This window comes from Neovison vison, chromosome 6 (assembly GCF_020171115.1).
Source record: "Neovison vison isolate M4711 chromosome 6, ASM_NN_V1, whole genome shotgun sequence".
Lineage (NCBI taxonomy): Eukaryota > Metazoa > Chordata > Mammalia > Carnivora > Mustelidae > Neogale > Neogale vison.
The window spans coordinates 55147592-55166446 of NC_058096.1; the positions used below are offsets into that span (position 1 = coordinate 55147592).

At 38.3% G+C, this 18855-nt stretch overlaps 1 protein-coding gene across 14 annotated transcripts in view; it reads left to right on the forward strand.

The window, feature by feature from the left end:
- Positions 1-18855, forward strand: part of BBX (BBX high mobility group box domain containing) — a 278723-nt gene that overhangs the window by 211250 nt on the left and 48618 nt on the right. For 13 of the 14 annotated variants that reach the window (XM_044251313.1, XM_044251314.1, XM_044251312.1 and 10 more), the window contains 3 exons: positions 1793-1873; positions 4918-4992; positions 13125-13205. In XM_044251313.1, coding sequence (XP_044107248.1) covers positions 1793-1873; positions 4918-4992; positions 13125-13205 — 237 coding nt within the window. The remainder of the gene's footprint in view (positions 1-1792; positions 1874-4917; positions 4993-13124; positions 13206-18855) is intronic. The other variant, XM_044251323.1, reaches the window with a different exon arrangement.

Consider the following 18855-nt stretch of genomic DNA (forward strand, 5'->3'; position numbering starts at 1 on the left):
CTTCTTTTTAGTGCATTTTGTGTCTCCTTGGCTTCAAATTCTTGGGAAGTAAATAATACCATTGATTGGGCCATTTGGTATACAATTTGTCAATTAGTCAAGTGATAGGGAGCTGGTCTTTGGCAGCCAGACCACAGGTGGCAAATGAACGAAAGCTTCTGCACCTTCTCTGGAGTTCATCACTGGAAGAAGATGGCCATTACTCTTTCAAATACAGCGATGGCAATTGAAATTTCAGATGCTGGTTCCTGCCCAGTGACCTATGATAATGTTAGAGGAACATATCTTAAGTGTCTAATGAAGAGGTTTAGTGAGTAACTCCATTTTTAGGAACATAACCTGGGTGACTGTCATCTGTTTCCATAAGATTCAACCACATAATATATTCATTTGCAGGTCTTAAAATTACATTGGAAAAGCTTTAACAACACAGGAAAAATCATATATTGTTAAATAAAAAAAGCGTTCTTTAATTGTAGTACAGCGTCTCATTTTTGATGTATAAGTTATCTTATACAACTGGGAGAATATATAGAAGTATTAACAGTGCTTATCTTTTGGAGATAGCACTGTCGATTTTTCTTCTGTACTTCAGTTTTTTGGTTTTTTTTCAGATTTGCAGCAGTGAACTTAGATTATTTTATTGTCAGAAATATGTTTATTTAAAACTATTTTTAATTTGTTTTTTCTCTGTAATAAAGAACAACTTTTTCCCTAAGACTTCCTAACCTTGTCACATAGGAAGGGGACTAAGAGGACACACTGATTTAGGATTTAGAAGACATGTCACACTTTATTTTAGTTTATTTAAAATGCTTGTTGACCTTGTGAGCAGGCAAAGTTGAACATTCTTAATTAAACAAAGCCCTAGGAAGAAGATGAACAGTAAACAAATATTTATGCCTTGTGGTAATAAGAATAAGGGGATTCTTGAATGTTGGGGGAGAGGAGGTATTGTTTACTTATCTGGTCCTTAGTTCCTTCATTTGTAAAAAGGGTCAGATGAGAGGAATAATCATACTGTTCTCTCAACATTCCTTGACTCTCAAGACATTTGAATTACAGTTGGCTGTCTATGTGATTATGTCACCCAAATGGCAGAGATAGGTCAGTTTTAGCAATGAGATAAAAGAAGGAAGTGTGTGTCCTGACAAGAATACTTGATTAATAACAAGAATTTTTTTTAAAATCCAGTGGTATTTCTATAAATATTGTTAGTAATAAAGATCGCAAATAAATATTATAGAGCCCTAAATGTAACTTGTGCAAAGAAAATATGTATAATAAAAGAAAATATTCTTAGTAAATACTATTCTATGATTAGGGTTTGTGTATAAACACATGAACACCTAGCAAACCAGAATTTGATTTTAGTTTTGTTTTTGCAAATGTTTTATGTTATCAAATCCCATTTGTGTTTTCATGCAGTTCAATGATACAAAATATTGAGGAAATGTAGAACACAAAAGAAGTAGGTATTTTTTGGAATTGGTGACAGAAAGCCAAAAGATCAGAGGGACATCGTAGAAGTTTCTCCTTGGTGGATATTAACTTTTCTAAAATGCATTGTCTTGTCCATCTCCTGCTTTTCATTGCATTATTGAACTGTTGGATGGCGCTTTGTATGAATGAAACTTGGTGGACTGTAACTGATGTTTTGTCATAGTTTGCCTCAGTTGGGTGAATGAAAACTATTCTCTTCTCCAACAGGAATGTTTGAGGTGGCATTTGTCATCTGTTGTCTTCCAGAAACTATCTCTATGATGTCTCATACCATCTTTCTTCGTTTCAGATATCCTCTGGCGCTTGTAGACAGGATGTTTCAGAATCCCCTGAATTACGTCAGAAGTCCCCATTATTTCAGTTTGCTGAGGTAATGTATTATAGTTCATACTTAATGAGATTATAATGTGAGCTTAAATTTAGACTGATGACAGTAACTTAAAGTACTGAAGAACTCTCCTTAGCTTACTTAACGTAGATGGGAAAAGAGAGTCAAATTTTGGAAAAGGTATTTTGGAACTCCAGAGTCTCCTAATTAAGGAATAACTTTATGTACTTTATGTCTATAGGAGCTTGTTATTAAGTCACAGTAAATATATTTAAACTGTACTACTAATTTTTGTTTATGAATATAGTAAAGTTCAGGATACAATTGAATTATTGTTAGAACTCAGTCATTTATTAGCTGTTAATTTATCAGGTGCTAAATCAGAAGATGTAATCAACTCATGGTTATTGGCTATGCATTCCTTTCTTTTTTTTAAGTACCCTTTGCTCTTAATTGAGACATTAGCATTCATTTGGCATTTTTCAAAGTCCTATGTCTTTTATCAGACCTGTTTGACTCAGTATGTTTCTAACATCGCTTCAGAGATATGCAGGAAAGCATATTATCCTTAATAGGAAGTCTGTAAGGTTAAGAGTGCTTCCCAAAATATCTTCGTTTACCATAGAACTTAATATGGAGCCATCATTATTAATTTTCTTAAACCTTAACCCAACTGATCTTCCCGTGATCATTTGAATTGTCTTTTTTACTAGACCTTCTCTCACACTGTCCTGACATAACCCTTCCTAACATTTGCCATTGTGTTAGGTTTTGGACAAAGAGAACATATTTTTAGTTTCAGTTTTTTTTTCCCTCTCCAGTGCCCTTTTCTGGTGGTTCTCAACATTTTATTGGCAAAACTACTGTTCACAAAGGCAGAGGCCATTCCTTTTCAGACATTGTTTGTAATATGTGTAAATGCCTTGCTGGTATCACCAGAATGTTAGAATATGTATTTGCTCACATATTCCTTATCTATCACTTTTCTTTCTGACCGTGTGAGATATGCTGTGAATTACAAATGTTTTGTATATTATTTCCTTAGAAATTTAATGTCAGAGAGGATTCGCTGTGCACTAAGTTTTTATACAGTAGTTGTAGAGATGTTAAATAATGTTGATCCCAACTTTGAAAGCAGAGATGCTTGACCCTGAACCTCAAAAGATCTAATGAAAACCCTAAAATTTCCTGTGAACGTTTAGGTGTGTTGGCATACGTGCATTTTTGTGGGTTCTGTAGCACACCTAGGAGTCCAAAGAGATCCCTAACTCTTTTGCTTTTATATAAAGAGTCCCTATCCCAAATGTGATACTTCTTCAGGAGCTCTCTATTCATGTGATTAGCTGAGTATCTCTTTAACCCAATATTAGTTTACAAGTAAATCCTTTTGTTTAGAAACTTGTGAAATGCTTTTCAAAAATCTAGATGGTTGATGATGGTGTTTCTGTTCATTTCATTCATTGTCTTAACCCTCAAATAACTGTAGGTTAGGCAATTAACCTAGGCATAAACTCATTATTTTCCTAACTTTTATTGAGGGTGCATAGGAATGAAAAATGCTCTCTGAAGTAAGACCTACCCAGGACTTCAGGAAAATCCTTGTGGATTCATATTTGCAGTCTGTCACACTTGCACATGGAGCTCATTTGAAATGATAGGTTTCATGTTCTAACCAAGAAGAGTGTAATTTTACCTTCACATGTCTTTAAAATACTTGGTTAAATTTTATTTATCCACAATGGTCTGTTTATATGTAGTTTGTTAAATAGATCTGGATTTTTTTTTTTAACTGATACTTATTCTAAAGATGCTTATATGTCTCATTATAGTGGCATTAAAATTTTCTTAATGGCTTCAGCAGTGAATAAAGTCAGTAGTTCCATCAGTCTCTTTTCTTATTCTTTCTCATCCCTAAACATTACTTTGATACTGTTTCACTGACAGCCTCCATGGTTTTTCTAACCAGCTTAACTTAATTAAGAGGAAAAAAACCTACTTCTCTGATCGAAGAATTCTGATTAAGGTGCATTTGTTGCTTAGTAAGTACCCTTTGATGGAGTTGGTGAGCACAGTTAATTGAAGGAAAATACTTTTATGGGACCGGGAATGGACTGAATTGGTAACGCCCAGGCCTTTTGCTCTTGTAACTCACTTGCTCCCCATTTTGTAGCTGGATAGAAGTCTTTTTCACTTTGGAAGCAAAATTAATAACTGACCTTGTTCTCAAAAGATCTTCGAAAAGTATTTCCATGGGGCCATCAGAGCAAACTTTTAATGAGGCTACCTTAATTACCAAGTGGAAAGGAAAGGCCTCCTAGTAGAACCAGCTGTGGTATGGCAGAATCCTCTATCCACTGTCAGATGCCTGAAGAGTGAGGAGGAGAGAGAGTGTGTGTATGTAGGCATGCATGGTGTTGCAAAAGAAATGCTATTCCTGTTCAGTGAATAATTGATTGAGTTCTGGTGCAATGCCAGTGTCTTCTGTAGCTTTTCTTTTCCCCGCAATCCTGTAAAATGGGGATTATTCTCTTCATCATTATCATCAATTTATAGTTGGGAAAAAATAAGTTTTAGAAAGATAAGCTGAGCTGCCCAAGGTCATGTAGCTGGTGAGTAGTCAGCTAAGATTCAATCCCAGATACCCAGAGCCACATCCATATGCTTCTCCAACACTGTTTCCCAGCTGCCTCTCACCAGAGAACAGCTTGGGGGGAGTGGTGTAGGGAAGAGAGAGCAACTGGCTTTTCTTGCAGCTTCCAGCTTTTAATAATATTTTTAAAAATATATTGAAATAAAGCAGTTCATCTCCCGTCTCTTCCACGGCTGGCTGCAGCATACCTGATACCCTACAAGAGACATGGCAAATGAGCCATACTTGGTCTTTTGTTCTTCCAGTCATCTGTTTTTAGAAACATGGCCTTTGTCTTCCTTTATCATTTATAAATACTGTTCTTCTAAAAGGCATTAAGGGTGATGATTCATGTCTTAATCTTTATCAGTGTCTACAGTGGAAATATATGGCAGAATCTATTAGTCTGATATGAGAAAATGTCCTTGTGCATTAAAAATTACTTGTTTCCTTTCAGATATCTTCAAGTTCATCCCACCCTGATACTCCTTCAAAACAGTGTCAAGCATCAGCCTTGTTTCAGTTTGCAGAGGTATTGCCTCTTTTTTTTTTTTAAATGATTATTGGGCTGAGAAACTTACTGAGCTCAGGAAATACTAGAATGGAGTTTTAATAACATGCAATGAACTTTAGGCATGCCTCTTGCCATTACGAATATAATGCACATAAGGGAATACTTAATGCTTTTTGCTGCCTTTGCTGTAATCATAGTCAGATCAGCTCCATATTTTGCATTCATTTTATAAGCATTCATTACGGAGTTCATTTAGAATAGACACTTTCCAGTAATTCATTTGTTTCATTTTACCTTGTTCTTAATTTATTTTAAAAGCTTTAGAAAAAACTGCTGTCCACATCCATAGGATTCCAATTTATTAAATGTTTCCAGTAGTGAAATTAGATGCTGTGATTTATGAAAGATTCACAGTGGATGCAATGGTGAATACAACCTGTTAAATCATCAGCCCTTAGCTTTCGATGTGATGTAGCTTCAGCCAGCATCTTTAGTAGCGTTTAATCCCAGGTTTAGAGCAGGTCAGCTCTCACAGGATCTCAGATTTCTTTGGTTTATCAGCCAGAGAGAGAGCACACACCAGAGAGTGCTCGCTTACTTAGTTGGTGTGGAGAAGCACATCTGACATGCTTGCTTTTGCCACAAAATCCCTGGCCTCAGCCATAGGCTGCTCATTTCTGATGAGCACTCTATGACAAGTAATAAAGTATATACAGGTCATGAAAATAAGATGGTGTCTGCCCTAGGTCTTTCCCCTTCTTTAGTAATTCCAACTAAAAATATATATCATAAACTAAGCAGTTTTTTGAAGGGTTGAGCGAAAATGACAAGCAGTACCATTCTGTTTAATATTGATGTTTTGAATCATTTTGATTCATTTGAATAAAGAGTGCTGCATAAATGAAATGTAAAAATGATATCCTTTTGGCAGGAGAAAACCCAGCATGCTACTTTGAAAATGAGGAAAAATTACTTTCAACTTTTATATTAAAAAAAAGAAATACTGCTGCTTCTTGGGACATTATGGTCAGCCACTGTGACTTTATGCCGCCAGTTGGCCTGGTTATCAGTTGGGCTTCTCTGCCACAGTATTTGCTTTAGTTGTTGAGGGCTATTCTATAAAACTGGTAACAAAAATGTCATATAATACTACCACTTACGAAGAACAATTTGCTTGATGAATCTGAATAAATTAAGATTTTATTATAATCTGTCATTATGATAAGCAGACTGCTATTTCCAGTCTGAGGAAATTGTTCTCATATTTCTTGCAGTTGGTAACATTCATTTATTTGATACTAGTAATTTTTTTTAAGAGTTAAAACAGAATTTTGGTTTGGTGGCTAAATTTGGTTTTAATCTTAATACTTGAGCCAGCCCCATGCAACTATTTAGAAATATTTTCCTCAAAACAGAAGGTATTTGCCGTACATTCTGTTTGATTAAATTCTACTCTCTGTAGCTGGATTAGAAAGGTGGTAGTGTCTCATCTTTGACACACCTGATATACATGAACTACCAAGAGTATTCAGCTTCATTTAAAATGTCAATATGGGATATCACAGCTGGTGTTTCCAACCGTTATCTCCACTCAGAGCGTGATTGTTATTTAAGTGATACTATTACCATATTTATGAGGAGTTTCTGAAGCCCTGGGCAGCTCTGAGGGACTAGTTTGATGATGTAATAGCGACTACCACTTGATTCTGGAGAATGAGATCTGAGCCTCTCTTAAACAGATTAATGCTTCCTTGCTGCTAAGTATGCTCACTCCTTAAAGCATGAGAACAGTTTTTTCTTCCCTAGGAAAGAAAAGAACCTTTTCTCACTTGAGACCTATGCAGGGAGATGTGTGCAGATTTCACTCCTCTACTCAGTAGCACTGGTCTTCTGAGGGTTTTGGGTTTTGATCATGAGACATATATAAGATTTGAGAGAGCATTAAAAAATTGTTAACCTGAAAATTATTAGTGCTGTTTCAAGACCTCATGACAGAGGAAGGCATGTGCAGTGGGAAAACCAAAATGAAATGTTTTGCCCGAGAATCAAATGTAATTCCCCCTGTCAACTCAGTATATTGTTTCTCCTAGTTATATTTTGCATAGAATGATATGGTTATATTTTGCATAGATTGATAATATGAGCCCTTTTCATTCCTAAGCCAATTAAATTATTATATACTCGGTTATTGTGGTGATAGGGGCCCCCAAATGTGAAACAACAATCTGGTGAAAGCCGATGACACAGGTGGTGACAAGAATCCACAGATTGTTTGGCAGAACAAAGGAGATAGAAGTTTATGGAACATACTGGAAGGGAACAGCAGGCAGATTCGGGGAGGAGAGGCTGTCTGCAGAGGCAGGGGGTAGGGGCTGTTTGGAGGAAAGGTGAGGATAAATAGCCCATGGGCCAGTGAGGGCCTCTGGATATTGTGAGGTGGGTCCAGTGGTCCCATCTGTATCCATCCAGGGGGTCGTGGTAGGCCTTTTCTACAGTCCTTTGCTCAAGCCTTTTTGCCTAAAAGTGGCCTCTACAGTTATTACTTGTAACTGTTACATGCGATTATATAAATGGAGTGCACGGTTCTCTGAGGATATATAACTTCTCTAGTCACTTGTCTCAACTGGCCCAAAAGAACCCTAAGTTTCAGTCTCTGTCATCGTAAGATCTGACCACATCGTTAGCCTCATTTGGGGGCTGGTTAATTCAAGGCCAAACAAGAGCTAACAAGATGAACTAATAAAATTATCTACTAAAATCTGCTATAAGCACATATATTTCAGTAGAAATAGAATAGGCTGTAATTACTAACTGTAATCCCTAAAGCTTTTATAATTATTTCATATAACACCCATCACCTTTGAGAAAACAGAAAGATTCTTGAAATTCTTGTTTTAATTAGTTTATAGCAGAGGTTCTCAAACTTTAAAAATGCATCAGAGTCCCCTCAAAGGCTTCTTCAAACAGATTGCTGGGCCTCACTCCCAGGGTTTCTCATTTATTGAGTCTGGTGTGGGGCCTCAGAATTTGCATTTCTAACAAGTTTTCCTGTTGGAAACCACAATTTGAGACCACTGCTCTGTAGTATAATTTTTACTCTGAGTTATTAGCTCGTCCTTGTTAAGGTACTTTCTAGTATCTCTGGGCCTTAGAGGGAAGGGATGAAGAGAAAAAAGGACGGACACATAATAGAACTCTACTCAGTAACCCACTTGGAACCCTCTCTTTTCAGAGGGATTTCAGTACACTTAGAGAAAAGTGAGTGTTCTGTGATTAGGAAATGATTTAGTCTTTAAAAATGTTTAGCTTTGGGATGCCTGGGTGGCTCAGTTGGTTAAGCGGCTGCCTTCAGCTCAGGTCATGATCCCAGCGTCCTGGGATCGAGTCCCACATCCGGTTCCTTGCTCGGCGGGGAGCCTGCTTCTCCCTCTGTCTCTGCCTGCCTCTCTGTCTGCCTGTGCTCGCTCTCTCTCCCTCTCTCTCTCTGACAAATAAATAAAATCTTTAAAAAAAAATGTTTAGCTTTGTAATATTATATTAAGGTTAGGCATGCAGAATTCCTAGAGACCATTCCTGCTAATTTGATTTACAAACATATATAACTCTAGGAAGAGGTTAGCTAGATCTTCTCTTGGCACAGGGCCATTTATTGTGGAAAATAGTTATCCTAGAGACACTGTTTTTAAGAAGCAGTCAGCCCTGGGCATTTCCTTAAGTTGAAGTGGTTTTTTCTTTCATACTGAGCAAGTTGAGGAGGGTATTTTTCTTTCTTAACCAAATCTGATAGTTTCAAAACTCATTGAAGTCAACAAACTTGGAATCATGAACCTGAATGAAGAACTTTTTTTTTATATATTCCTCATGAAAGTTTATGTTTAAAGGGAGGAAAATACATCTACTTTACTAGATCTAGAAAGAAATACAGAGTGCAGAGCCTGTCTCCCATTTCAGCCTGTTTCCAATCCTTGCTGATACTCATACCTCATCTACATTCAGCTGGGCCCACTTTGAAGAGCCGTAGTGTTTCCAGGCTCTGATCCATTACATTGGTCAGAATGAGTTTCCTGTCTGCATCTTTTGTTGTTTACAGGTAGAGTGACACATCCATCACATTTTAGATCTTATTTACTGTAGACTAATGACCACATGTAATGCCAGAAGGGAGCTATTGTCTTCTATTATTTAACGAGTCTGAAAGCCATGACCAGTTCACATGTTCTTTCTGTTGTGTCGCTGACTCTTAACACCTAAAATAGATCTTTGCATTGAAATATTACGTATTTTCTTTGAAGTCAGAAAACTAATCTGGATGATTTATACCAATAAGTTTGGACATTAAAACTTCCTTAGAAAGTATTTACTTTGCCAATATAAATACAACCATCATCTCACCAAATTTAAGACATTGCCACAGTTGGATATAAACAATAGGTGCAAATTTAATGCATTCATTTTGATGATGGACTGTTCAATATGTTACAGAATATTACACTCGACAAAAACCATATACTCACACTGCAGCTAATCAGTATGAAAGTATTATGTGTTTTATTAGAAGCATTAATATTTCTTTTAAGGTAAGAAAGACCAGTCATCCCATACTGTTCATTTGGGGTTTTTAAAAAAATACTTTTTTATTCATTCAGTAATTATCAGTCATTCCTTACCAGGCTGCAGTGTTTTATGATACCCCTCATAATTGCAAAAAACATCCACTATTACCTAATTTGCTTTTGATCTTTACTACCTGTTTCCTTGGTGTGGTTCCCCTACCTCAGGCAGCTATAAAATGAGCAGTTTAACATCCAGGATGACCATTTTTCTTAGCACTTTTGCTGTACTTCACGTACTATTACACCCTTGTTTATCCAAACAGTATATACTAGCCAGAAGAGAGACTGTGGTGGAGTTAATCGATTGGCAAGTGCCATCCAGTTTGAGGACAATAAAAAAGCCAAGAATGTACTATTCAGTCCACTAGTGTCCCCTACCCAGAAGTAAAACATAGCATGTACTTCCCTCTACCAGGTGACCAGACATTGAAAAAAAATATATTAATGGTATTGTTCTTACTTGAAAGGATGTGTAAGTCTCTTAAATAGGGGAAAAAAAAAAATGGTGGGCATGTGCAGTAATATCACAGCTCAGCATTATACAAATTCTAATGAAGCCATGAGAATGGATCAGATTAGTGAGAGAAAATGTGTAAATAAAAAGACAAAGTCTTGAGGAAAAGCATTTATGGGATCACCAGAGAAAGGAGAACAATAAGGAATGGTGGTGGGCTGGATGGGTAGGAAGAAAACCAGGATTCTCCAGCAATGGAAGCCCAGAGAAGAGTTTCTCAGAGGAAGGGTCAGCCACATCAAATGTTGCCAAGAAATCAAGATAAGGACCAAGCACCGCATTAACAATGTCCAGTTTTTCTCCACACCCCCTACACCAAAAAAAAATTAAGAAGCCAAAGACGCTTTTAGAAAGCCTTTCTCACCACAGTTACTCCATGAATATTGTATTGGTTGCTGATTCAGGAAGTGTTGGGCTACCAAAATACATTGAACCTACCCCCACAGGAGCTTCTTTGGAAATGTTCCTTAGACCTCCACATAGGAAAAAATCCTCCCATGGGTAATGAGTGAACAAGGCCTTACGAGACACAGGTGGCGGTTCCTTTTGAAAGGTGAAGAACCATTCTCAAGCTTCAACTCCGACAACTGTGCATGAAGTCGGGTGGCAGACAGTGCAGTCGGACTTTCTTCATCAAGCCCACAGTTGGCCACACACAATGTGTGGTACTGAGTGAGGAGCCTAAACCTCCAGCAACACAGGTGACAGCAGAGGGCGCCATTGGGAGAACTAGAAGTGCACACCATCCTGGCTTAGTGCAGCAATGCCACACTCGCCTGCTAGTGATTCTGGAGAGTGTCATGTGACTATGTGATTAAAATTCTACAGATTAGGGGCGCCTGGGTGGCTCAGTGGGTTAAGCTGCTGTCTTCGGCTCAGGTCATGATCTCAGGGTCCTGGGATTGAGTCCCGCATCGGGCTCTCTGCTCAGCAGGGAGCCTGCTTCCCTCTCTCTCTCTGCCTGCCTCTCCATCTACTTGTGATTTCTCTCTGTCAAATAAATACATAAAAAATCTAAAAAAAAAAAAATTCTACAGATTATTAGAAATTATCCTCTAACATTGAAGTTTTTAATTCCATTCCTACTTAAGTATGTAACAAATTTTTAAAACTATACTAAGAAAATTTGTTTATTCATGTTACTAATGATAAATTCTTGTTAATAATTGCACCATTTATTGAGAGCATGATATGAACCCAGCACTTTGCCAGACTCTTCATTAACATAAAATCTAAACTTCACAGCAGTAATATGGGACAGGTATTACTGATTCTGTTTTGAAGATGAGGTAGAGGAGACTCAGGGTCTTGATTATTTTGTTAAGTCAACACAGCATAAAATAATGAAGACGTGTCTGCCTGACACAAAGATCATGTTCTTTCATTTATACAACCTTGGTTCAAAACACTGACATCTATATTCAGTACTTCATTCCCTCAAGTCATTGATAGGTGATGTTTTTTCTCTTAGTTCAGTGATAAGGTGAGTAATTAAATTCAGCTTGTCTAGAAAAAAATAGAAGTGGCACATATCAGAGAAAATTTAGCTAGAAGAAAATATTCCAGACTTCGGAAAGACTGAGCCCCATTTAGTTAATTTTCTGGTTTTTTTTTTTGTTGTTGTTGTTGTTGTTTTTTGTTTTGTTTTGTTTTTTTTAAGGATTTTATTTATTTACTTGAGAGAGAGAAAGAGAGAGCAGGAGTGGAGGGGGCAGGGGAGCAGAGGGAGAAGGAGAAGCAGACACCCTGCTAAGCGGGGAGCCCAATGTGGGGCTTGATCCCAGCACCCTGGAGCCATGACCTGAGCCAAAGTCAGATGCTTAACTGACTGAGCTACCCAGGTGCCCCTCCCACTTAGTTAATTTTCTAAGAAGAAGTGGTTGGGATAAATAGCAAAGAACTGTTAAAATTGATAGTACCTAGGAAGAAAAAAGTCCTTATTCCATAAACTAGACCCTTCTAAATGTTCCGGGTAGCTTATTAAGTATTTGCCTCTACAAAGAGAAAATTCTCTCTAGCAGCAAGCTCCCAGTCTCTCTCCGAGCTGACAGCTCCCCAGAACTCCCTGTGGGAGTTGGGGGTCACCTGTAAGGATACAGACAGCAGGCAGGACTGCTTCCTAAACTGAACTAAGAGATACCTCTGTCTTAAATTGAGAAAGAATTCAGAATCGCCAAGAATATGAAAAGCTTTAACCCAGACCTAGCTCCTCTAATGATGACAGAACTTCTCCAGGAGAAGAATACTTTGTAAAGATCCTTAAGAATGTATGTCCTCAGCTTCTTACTAAGTTAGGCTAGAAATAGAAAATGAAGTGTTCGTATAAGAATGATGGACAGTGCAGTTCCATGTTATGGAACAGCTGCTCTTTGGTCACATTTGCAGGAGAGCTTGTGGGAAGTTTAACGGTATATGTGTTGGTATGCCCTGACATAGGCCTTAACTCTGTGACTTAGAAGTGTGGTCTTGACTGTCCATCTTTATATATGCTTGAGAACGTTCTCTCAGAGCTAGGGCCAGTGTTTATGTAAAACTCTTAGCGTCCCCAGCTCCTGCCGTAATTCCCTAGTTCATTTATATTGGATTCTCAAAAAAGTATTTGTTGACTAGCAAGGCTGTCTTTGCCAAATACATTCCTTAAAGAACAAAATGGGACAAAACTTGTTGCTTTGGTACAGACGAAATGACTCTAAATCCCTTGTATTTGGCCAGCTGACGAGTTGGTGTTTGTATAGAAATGGAAATGCATATCTTGTAAGTTGAAAGCCTACAGTATAGAAGATAATACTCTTATCATTTAACCGCTATCCCAGCCACACCTGGTTTTTGTTACTGTTTTTGAGGTTGTTGATTACAGTTGGTTTCAAAAATTGTCCCAAGTACGACACACTTAAAATTACTTGATACTTGGGAATGGTGATGTTCTCATAAACAAAAGAAAGTTCCTGGGTGTGTGTGAAGAGGAAACAAAGATTCTGATAACACAATTAACATTCTTTATGTGAATTGTTTTTTCAATATAGATTTCTTCGAACACTTCACAATTGGGTGGTGCCGAGCCTGTGAAACGCTGTGGGAAGTCAGCACTCTTTCAACTGGCAGAGGCAAGTTTCTAACAATATTTAGAGATAAGATCTGCAGAGGTGGAACCCACAAAAAAAGTTCATCATTGCAGCATTCTTGAAATTGTGCCATTTCACCAGTGACCAGACTGTGGTGTTAGGTCTAATTTTCATCCATGAGAGGGTTAGCTTTTTCATAGGAAAAAAAAGGAGTTTTGTTATGAAAAGTCAGTAAGCACAGAAAAAGGGGACGCAGGGAAATTGCAGAATCTTTTTTCACAGGTAGTATTGTAAAATAAGGTCAGTTTTTGTCCCACACTGTGAAGTAAGTCCAGCCTGGACCGAGGAAAATGGCCTGAGTCATGTTTCTCTCCTCAGATTCTCCTATAACATCCTTAAATTCCTAGAAGACACTACTTTTAAACCAGGTGGTTGATGTTTTAATTTGGGGGTGTTTTTCTTTGTTGTTGTTTTTGTTGTGGGGTGGGTTTTTTTGGTGGCTTGTTTTTTAAGTGAAGAACTCAAATGACATATTTTAAAATCTGATTTTGTAACACCTGTCAGTTGTATGCTTGATATGATGTGGGTATAAAAATGCCGCTGTTCCTTTGGCAAAGTAGAAAATGTGCTTTTATAAATCTGTGAGGAACAGAGAGCCTTGCTTGGTGGGGGATGGGGTTGGTGTGAAAGGTGCCAGCAGCAGTTGGTGGTAGAGTGTAGGCAGGGACCATGGTTTTCTCTGCCTCCCTGCTGCTGCTCTGCCTTTTTTCTGTGAAAGAAATATCTGTAGCACTAGGACACGATAATAACAGTTTACTTTTTCCGTGAGACAAATTAGGAGGCACAAGATGGGTGACCAGATATCTCTTATATTGAACTTTTTCTTTTCTTTCATTTTTCTGGCTTCCTTCCAGTTAGTTCCTTCTGAGGGTGTGTGTGTGTGTGTGTGTGTGTGTGTGAGAGAGAGAGAGAGAGAGAGAGATACGGTTCTTTTTATAAAGCCTTTGTAGTTTATTAAATTTAATGGGACAACCTATCATTTTCTAAATTTTATGGTAGCTTATATCATAAAAATCTAAGAGTTTTAAATGTGTTTAAATGAAGCTTTTAAAGTCTAGCCAGGTCCACATTAGAAATAGAAAAATACAGAGGCCTGAAACAGTAAAGTATATAAACAGTGGAACAAATGAACCCTTTGTTGTCTGACATTAAGCTGACATGGTTCTTGTTGGACAAAAAGCAGACCCAAATAGAGGGCTACAAATGACTAGAAAACTTTCAAAGATCTTAGGAATCATTTAAAAAAGAATTGAGTGAGTCAGTGGCCAAGTACTACTTCAGGTAAAACTGAAACAGTAAAGATCTGGCAACAAGTGCTCCTTTGGAGTTGGAGCAAACAACTCTTAGTAAAGAGAGACTACAAGGTGATGAATTTAGTATTTTTAAGATCCTATAGATTGTCAAGACAATGTATTTGAAAGAAGTGACAGCTTTTCTTAAATAAAATGAATGCATGTTGCTCTCTGCATTTCCCTGTTTGTCTGTGTGCGTGCACACACGCACATTTACATACATACATAACACACTAAATTACATACATACATGACATACATACATACATAACAACACTAAATTGTAAAACAAGTTAACTCTCATATTAATGTATCTGTAATGAATCATTTTATACTAGAAATATATGATTCTTTCAGGTACTTTGCAATGGAGGGTGCTAGAGAGATGATTTTGTCTTCTCATTTTCTTTCTTTGGCATAACCGTTACAAGAAAAAAAAAAAGGATTCCCTGTTAAATCAGGGCTCATTAAAAAGAACATTCTTCTAATTTGTAGGGATGCATCCCAAATATGAAACAGATGCTATGGTTTAACAGATGTTTGAATGCTGGTATCATAATTTTAAAGGGGTAAAATGACTGCAATAAGCCTATTCCAATTATAGCAAATCAGCTTATACTCAGACTTGGTTTCTTGTAACATCTGAGTAAAAATATATGCTTTTGATAAAACAGGGTCGCTAAAAAATAATTTACCAAGAAAATCTCACATTATTATTTGCACCACATGAATATCATACCATAATGCTAATAGACTGTTTTAGAATAACATTCTAAATCCTTCCCAGTTTCTAATTAAACATAAATATGTGCACAATGGATTAATCAACATCTCCAAATAATCACCAGTAGAAATATGCTTCCTTAATTTTTTTTATTTCATGCGTACTTGATACTCATTTTTCTTTTTTTCTTTTTCATTTCTTTTCTTTTGTTTCTTTTTAGTGTTCCAGCATTCATTTTTCTTGAACTGAATATAATATTTAATTATTTCGGGTACCTCTTGAAATAAGTATAACAGGATATGGAGGAGGATTTTTCCTCTTGCCCAGAATTGGTGCTGTTGTCTGAAATATGGAAATACAGCTTTAAAGTCACACACACCGAAGGGAAATCCACCAGGAAGCCACCTTTAATTTGGGCCAGATATTCTTTTGGGATTTATAAAGAGATGGTCTGATCCAGCTACTGCCCCATATGCCATTCCAGGGGTTTCTCCTTTCATTCCCATCCTAACCCCCAAGTCATCAGTGGTGGGGGGGGGGGCTATCAAAGACTTTCCAGTCACCCAGAATATTTTGGCCTTTCTCCCTGTCCTGAGGAGGAAAGGAAAGAAGTGCTTTCCACTCTTCATCCCTGCCCCATGTCAAGCAAAGTGAAGGCAGCTCTAAGAAAAACTTTGTTAAAGATCAGAGGGTATCTGCAAGAGGTATCTTCTCATTCTTTGATTAGAAGCAGGAAATGTTGTAGTCATAGACTTAGTGCTATGCCTTGCACCTGTTTGACCAGTGAGAAAAGAACTAGAGGAATTTGGCTGCGGGAGAGGCTTGTAATAGCCTGCTGTACTCTCTGTTTTGGCAATGTAAAGATGCAGGAGTTTCCACAGGTCAGGTTGACAAAGAGAAAGCAGTTGAGTGTGATCAGCAAGATAGTCATGGGGTGTGGGGTTGGCAGAGAGCAGGCCCAGGACAGTCTCTTACATCAGGAAATAGGCAACAGAGACAGCTTTACTCAGGACACTGATGAGCTCCCACAAGCAGCAGTGATGCTCAACCAGTTTCCACCAGTACAGCTGTCCTGCTACTAAATACTTCCCATTGTTAGTAAAAAACTGTGACCCAAACCCCCTGTGTACCCTTGCTGCAACTTTCCCAGCATCCCCGGGGTCCCCTGATCCTTCAGCAACTGAAGGACGCAGCAAGGGGCCTGCAAGATGTGGCCCCTGGACCACATCCCTTCTGATCATTCAGCACTCCTGCCTCTTAAATATTTTGTATACCATCCCTGCCCTTGGCATTCCCTGACAAGGTCATTCAGTCTTACATATGTTAGCAGGAACAGATAAAAAAAGACAGACATAACCATGGGCAGTTAGCTTTACCTCCAACATAGCTTCTCCTATCCTCTACAGCAGAACTATTTAAAAATAGCCTTGTGGACTCTGGGAAACAAACTGAGGGTTTTAGAGGGGAGGAGTGTGGGGGGATGTTTGAGCCTGGTGATGGGTATTAGGGAGGGCACGTATTGCATGGAGCACTGAGTGTTATACACAAATAATGGATCATGGAATGCTACGTCAGAAACTAATGATGTACTGTATGGTGACATAACATAATAAAAAATAAATAAATTATAAAAAGAAAATAGCCTTGTGAAGGGAAGGGCCAGGAACCAGCCTAGGAACTCACCTCTCCCCTTACCCCACCTCCCTTCCTATGGGCTGACATGGGAAGAGGACTGAATAAGAAGACCTCCCAAAGCTATAGGCAGTGTTGCTTGCAGGAAATGTCTTCATGGTGAAGAGCAAGAAACATTTTAGGCATGTACTTATCACTGTGCCATACACCCACTTGAGCAGGCAAAAAGAAAATTGGAGGAAATTGGCAGCAGACACAAAGAGACTTGAATTGGCCTGCACCCTGGGTTTTGGCACTGGAAGGACCCCTTCTATTTCCCAAGACCCTGTAGCCAGGAGATGCCCCGGGGAAGGCCCTGTTTCAGGCATTTGATTGGCATTTTAAACTGGGTGGATTTTTAATAGCTGAAAGTGACCTGAAAGTTCTGGGATCTGTTCCAGGTATTTTTCAGGAATCTACTCCAGCTAGGAAGGGAGTTGGCATAGTGCTGCTGAGGTCAGGGAATTGAGAAGAAAATACAGTCCTTGATATTTGAACCTCCATGAGATTCATACTGTTCAGCTAATCAGTTGCTTAATTGGTGCAGTACTTAATGTGTTTCTTTTCGTTTTGAAATTAATTAGGTCAGATCCTATAAAGAATAGCAAAGCATCCCCCTGGAGACCATAGTTATAGTTGTTTCGTGTTATAGTTGCTGTATAGTTGGAGGGCACACAGAGACATCTGTACCTGTGCATTTTAGTGAAGAAAATTCTACACTTGAAGATCTCTGGTATCAGAATTGCCTAATATAATAAGATGTACAGTTGATTCATTTATTCCAACAAACAGTAGTTATTGAGGACTATTCCGTGTCAGTAACAGTGAGGCTGCTGAAGTTACCTGCATATGGGTATCCAAGTATTGTCTATTAAGATGGGATAAGCTGCAAACCTTCTTCTAAGATCAGCGGTATAAGCACACTTGACCTCCAGGTGTAGGTTTGGTGTTTTAGAGTACCCCTAGAGACTGGAATGCATGCCTGAAAATATCAGTTGCTCTTTGCTTTACTTCTCTTTTTCTGAGATAGTTCTATGTCTTCTTTAAAACAGGTTATAAATTTTAATAGCAGGAAGTAAGTTGTGCTATCTAACCCAAGATCATGACGACTGTTTTACTATCTGCTGTGTGGTAGGCACTTTATAAGTACTTTATATGTACTCATTGAATTTTCACACACATCCTTGGAGATAGGTACTATGATCATTCTTCTTTTGACACATTAGGAAACAAAAGGGCAGAGAGGTTTTATGACTTGCCTAAGGTCATGCGGACAGGAGATTAGAGCCTCTGTTGGAAACCCAGGCAGTCTGTCTCCACAGCCCAGGCTCTTCCACACTGGGCTGTTCTGTCGCCTTGATTCAGATGAATGTAAAAGACTCTGCAAGTTGCTTGTTATAGGACTTTGCGTATTATGGAAGGCTCTATGGAAGACAGCTCACTCCTACACATATGTGTATGGCTGAATAAGATGACAGATTTTTCAAGACTGCTGTCAAAGAAATGGAGCTGATATTTCCTTTTTAAAAAGTGTCTGTACTTTCAAAACTGCCAAGATACATCTTACACCCTTAAATAAGTAAGTGCCTGTTAGTGAATATACTTTGGAAGATACTGTGAGGAAATTACGGGGTACGACTCCTGTCCTCCAAGAACTTATTCTCCAGCTGCGGAGAGAGAAGATATAAAAAGTTAAGGGATGAGAAATAAGTGTGCAAATGGTTTCACAGAGAACCGTGTAGTGAAATGACAAAGCTCTACTCGAGTGACAAATGATACACCAAGTGAACGTGTGAAGCCAAGAAAGGGAGGAGTTAATATTGACAGGAGTGTTGTGGGGACCCGGCTCAGAGAGAGCGCAGAGACAGCACGGAGATGGTTGTTGAAGGAATTGTTGAGGAACAAGGGTTGCATCCAGCAGCCTTTGGGCCACATTTAACTTGCA